This window comes from Cavia porcellus, unplaced genomic scaffold, assembly GCF_034190915.1.
Source record: "Cavia porcellus strain 051 isolate PalLab524CR breed Dunkin Hartley unplaced genomic scaffold, mCavPor4.1 scaffold_17, whole genome shotgun sequence".
NCBI classification, from domain to species: domain Eukaryota; kingdom Metazoa; phylum Chordata; class Mammalia; order Rodentia; family Caviidae; genus Cavia; species Cavia porcellus.
In genome coordinates this window covers 30364405-30368684 of record NW_026947500.1, presented here as the reverse complement: position 1 = coordinate 30368684, position 4280 = coordinate 30364405, and the positions used below count along the sequence as shown (strand labels likewise).

Sequence of the window (4280 nt, the reverse complement as noted above, 5' to 3'; positions counted from 1 at the left end):
AAAATTTAAATTAAATTGAAATAAAAAAATAAAATTAAGGGAAAATGCTTACAAAATGCTGAGGAGACCCATGGCATGAGTTTGGTGGGGACTTTAGATAGATTCTGAGCTCATAACTCGATGAGCAAACTTTTGAGGCACATCAGATAAAACTGTGCCATTGGCTGGGGATCTGAGGTTATGAAAGAACCAGTGTGCATTGGGAGTGATGAGGGAATTAGGGTTTCCTTCAGAGACACACACGTGAACAAGGACAACCTTACAAAGTCTGAGTTGCTTCGGAAGTACTTGGGAAGCCAGGCTACTCAGGAAGCTAAGGTAAAAGGACTGCAAGTTTGAGGTCAGACTGGGCAAACTAGTGAGACTCTTAAAACAAAAGTTTGATACTCATTAGGGCCATCTGACCCTTGATTCCAGCTACAGATTCAACACTGACCCTGGTTGGAGAGAACCTCTGAGGACTTCTGCTCCCCCGGAAAAGGGGTGGGGGCTCTGTCAGCCCTGCTTTCTGAGACTCATGCACCCTGAGAACCTGTGTATACCACCCACATGGTTACACCTGCTCTGCAGTAAGGCTGGCCACGCCCCTCACAGAGTTCCAACGGCTGAGCCCCAACCACTCCCTGGTGAAGGAAGGAGTGCCTGCAGCACTCTACAACAGCCTGAAGATCCCCCAGCCCCTCCCATGCCCTTGCAGTAAAAGGGTGCTTTCAGCGCAGGGAGACTTCAAAGCTGCCGAGACCCAGGGTCAAAGGTGGAGCCATGCAGTACCCTGCCACATCTCTCTGAGCTAAGGGGACCCTGGAGGTAGTATGGGTGGTAGTTTCAGAGTCTTCTGGCCTGCTATCCAAAGACAGCTCCCATAATTTGGCTAAGACATGCAGAGCCTTGTCATAGCCACCCAGCCCCCTGCAACCAGCACAGGATCAGCACACATGGGCTGGCAGGCTACAACTCACCAGCACCTCCCAAAGCCTTCCTAGCCGGAAAGGCTGCCTGGGGTCGGTGTGATTTCAGGTTAAGCGATTTGCCAGGGGCACCTGATAAGTAATTCTGGACGTGGGGCTCTGACCTACAGTCCCTCAGAGGAAGGGAAGAATGCTCAGTGATGGTCTTGGTTCCAGCCCTACATACAGAACTTGTCCTGGACCGCTGCACCTGTCAGTGGCCTCTGGACTTCAATTTCCCACAGAAAAACCAGCCCTGTCAAGACCACCCCTCAACTCATGGCTCCAACTCCATAGGCAGTCTGTATATCTGGCATCTACTGGCCCTGGCTTGGCTGAACTCGAGTCTCACACCTATGCACCCACCTCAGAGAAGGTAGCAAATGTCTAGAGAAGAAACCAAAACAGATTCTGGGCCATGTACCTGGCCCTCACCTGGGAAATGGGTCACGACCTCTGGAGAGGGAGCTGCCAGATACCACTGATCCATGGAACTAACACATTCATAAAGTTCACTTTCATTAAAATAGGTGTTCCCACAGGCCAGCTAAGCAGCACTGCCCAAACCAAGGACCCCAGGCTGGATTTCAGAGGAGGCAGGCCCACCAGGCACTTGCCCTTATAGACCTGCTGGGTCCACACCTCTGCCAAGTTGGAAAATTCCAGGTTGTGAAGGGAAGCAAACAATCTTTATTGTGCTCCAAGCCTAAGGCTACTTTGTATAAAAATAAGTCTTCTTATTTTCAAGAGTCCTTCCAGCAGTTCAAGTTAATGTGCTTTAAAAAAAAAAAAAAAAAAAGATTTCTTGTGTCCTTGTAAAATCCTGTCCTCTGTAAAAAACATCCAGGCTGTGGTACCCAGCTGGGGAGGGCCGGCGGAAGCTGCCAATCCATGAGAGGCCAGGCGGGTTGGTTCCACAAAGCACTTGTCAGGCTGGGCAGGACAGGCAATGTTGGCCGGATCCCTGGCTAGGGGGGTACAGAGCACGGGCCGGTCCCCACCTGGCGGGTTCCAGGTGACAGGTGCTCCTGCCGCCAGGCGTCCAGATCTACGCTGCCGGGACAGAACATGTGTTAACTCTTGCCGACTAAGCAGCCCCCGACTTCCTCACGCCTCCCAAAACTCAGTTGGCAGTTTCGTTTGCTCGCTTTGGAGTCTCAGTCCTCGGGTGCCTCGGCTTGGTCTAAGGCCCAGCGGAGCGGGGGCGGGGTGCTTGCAGAGCCACTGGCGGTGACTCAGGACTCCACTCCCGTCGACTCATTCCGGCACCCCGACCCGGCAGGCGATTTGCAATGCAAAGTCACCCCGCCTCCAGCACTCCGCTCGGCTGAGGACCAGCAAGAACAGGGACCTCATCGACCCAAAGGCCGCTCCCCCTACCCTCCCCCACTGGCAGCAGGGCCCAGAGAGGAAGTTTTGCAATCTCGGACAAACAAACGCAGGTCTTGCACAGGCTTGAAAAAGTTTGGGGGGAAATGAAGAGTGAGTGAAACCGAAGCTATCGCCGGCCTAGCGCTCTGCTCCGATGGGGTCTCTGGACGCGAACTGCTATGCCTGCCCACCCTGCCAGTCCCCCTTCCCCTTCCCCCGACACTTCCTCTTTGAAGAGGCCAGGTAGTTACCTCGGAGTGGAGGGCGCTCAGTAGCCCCCTAACCAGCTAGAGAAGTCGAGCAGGTCGCGCTCCGCAGGGCTCAACTCGCCCTCGCAGCCGCTGTCGTCCGAGGAGTAGGCGGAGCGCGGAGACTCGGGCTCTGAACTACCCTCGCCGCCTGGGGACGATGAGGAGCAGGAAGGCGAAGTGGCAGTGGGTGAGGTCTCAGGAGGCTCGCGGGAAACCTGGAGCCGCGTGGCTGGCGCCAGCAGCCCCCCGGCTAACGCAGTGCGTACAGCGTCGTGCTCAGCCAGCAGGCGCTGCAACGCGCGGATGTACTCCACCGCCGACCGCAGCGTCTCCACTTTGCTCAGCTTCTTGCTGGCGCCGCCGTGCGGCACGTGCTGCCGCAGCGCCTGGAAGCCCAAGTTCACCAGCTTCACGCGGTTGCGCTCGCGCTCGTTGCGCCGCGCTACGGCCGCCGCGCAGCTCCCGGACTCCACCGCGCCGGGCCTCCGCCGCCTGCTGCAGCGCAGCAGTTCCGGTGATATGGATCTCTGCCCGGCAGCAGAGGCGACAGGGACTGCAGGCGAAGAAGGCGCGAGTCTGGGCAGTGCGCCGCCGTCCATCGCGCCCGCATCCACCCGCGGGGCGCCTGCTCACAGGCCCGGCGCGCTGCAAAGAAAGTGCGCGCAATGGAAGCACGGTCGGTGGGACGGGGATGACTGCGCCCCAAGAAGGCCTCGGAATGCTGTGCTGCCGAGCAACTCACCGGGGAACCTGTCCCAGATCGTCTGGAGCCCGGGGACTGCTTGTGCAGGAGGCTAAGAGGGTGATGGGCTGTGCACACTGCGAAGCGCCGGGCACTCGCGTCCCGCGCGTGCGGCCAAATCTCCGCGGGTGCGCAGCGCAGGCAGCTGGTTTTTAAACGTATAGATAACCCTCCTCCGCGCCGCCGCCTTTCTCACACCCTCCTTCCTCTGCCTCGCCCTCCAGACACGCTCTGCCCTCCCCCTCTACAAAAGCCAAACCTTGCGCGCGCTCTCCGCCTAATCGCCCGGGGGCACAACCTGCAGGTTGCTAATGCGCCCCCTTGCTCCTGGCAGGTGCCTAGTGCGCCTCCCAGAGCGCCTCACGCAAATCCTGCGTGCGACCAGCGGCTGTCTGGAGGTCCCAACCTCCAGGAACTGTCAGCAGTCCCGGGCGTAACCTTCCTGTATCCCCCGCCCTCCCGCACACAGCACTCAAGCCCCAAGAACCGCCCGTAGTCTACACGCTCAGCTCCCGCTGGGGTAGCTGGCGTGGCAGTGGCAACATCCCAGCTGTGGAGAGGCGCCCGAGACCCCCAGGGCCAACACGCGCCCCGCCGCCCGCCTCCTTCACCCCGGGAGGCGGGGGGATGGACTCAGCCAATCCCGAGCCTCGGGTTTGGCCAATCGACGCGGGCGCGGCCCCACGCCCGGCCCCCTGGAGGAAGCGTACGCCTGGCGCGTGGCTGCTCCCGAGGAGAGTCTCGAACAAAGCTGCTCACCCGCTTGGCCCCGCCCTGATCCGTCCTAACCACTAGGATGTCTATTCTTGACCTGCGCACACCTGGACCAACCCTTCATTGTGGTGGAACGTGAGAGGTAGTCGAGACCTGGAGGTGGAAGCTTCAGGTTCTCCAGGAAACTTCTCCACCCATGTCATGCTGCACACAGCCTGTATTTGTTATTTCTGTGCACACTAGGCTGGGGTCTGC

The 4280-nt window shown here is 58.7% G+C and overlaps 1 protein-coding gene across 3 annotated transcripts; it reads right to left on the bottom strand.

Moving 5' to 3' along the window:
• Positions 1-1614: 1614 nt before the first annotated feature.
• On the bottom strand, positions 1615-3892 carry Ascl2 (achaete-scute family bHLH transcription factor 2). Of its 3 annotated transcripts, XM_005003043.4 has the most exons (3): positions 3312-3883; positions 2570-3214; positions 1615-2000 (listed from the first exon to the last, which is right to left on the bottom strand). In XM_005003043.4, the coding sequence occupies exon 2, from the start codon at positions 3166-3168 to the stop codon at positions 2587-2589; it is 582 nt and encodes a 193-aa protein (XP_005003100.1). In that variant the 5' UTR covers positions 3169-3214; positions 3312-3883; the 3' UTR covers positions 1615-2000; positions 2570-2586. The 3 variants fall into 3 exon arrangements, with proteins under 3 accessions (XP_005003100.1, XP_013006343.1, XP_013006342.1); XM_013150889.3 differs by having other exon boundaries at positions 1615-1995; positions 2570-3892; XM_013150888.3 differs by having other exon boundaries at positions 2570-3883.
• Positions 3893-4280: the final 388 nt, after the last annotated feature.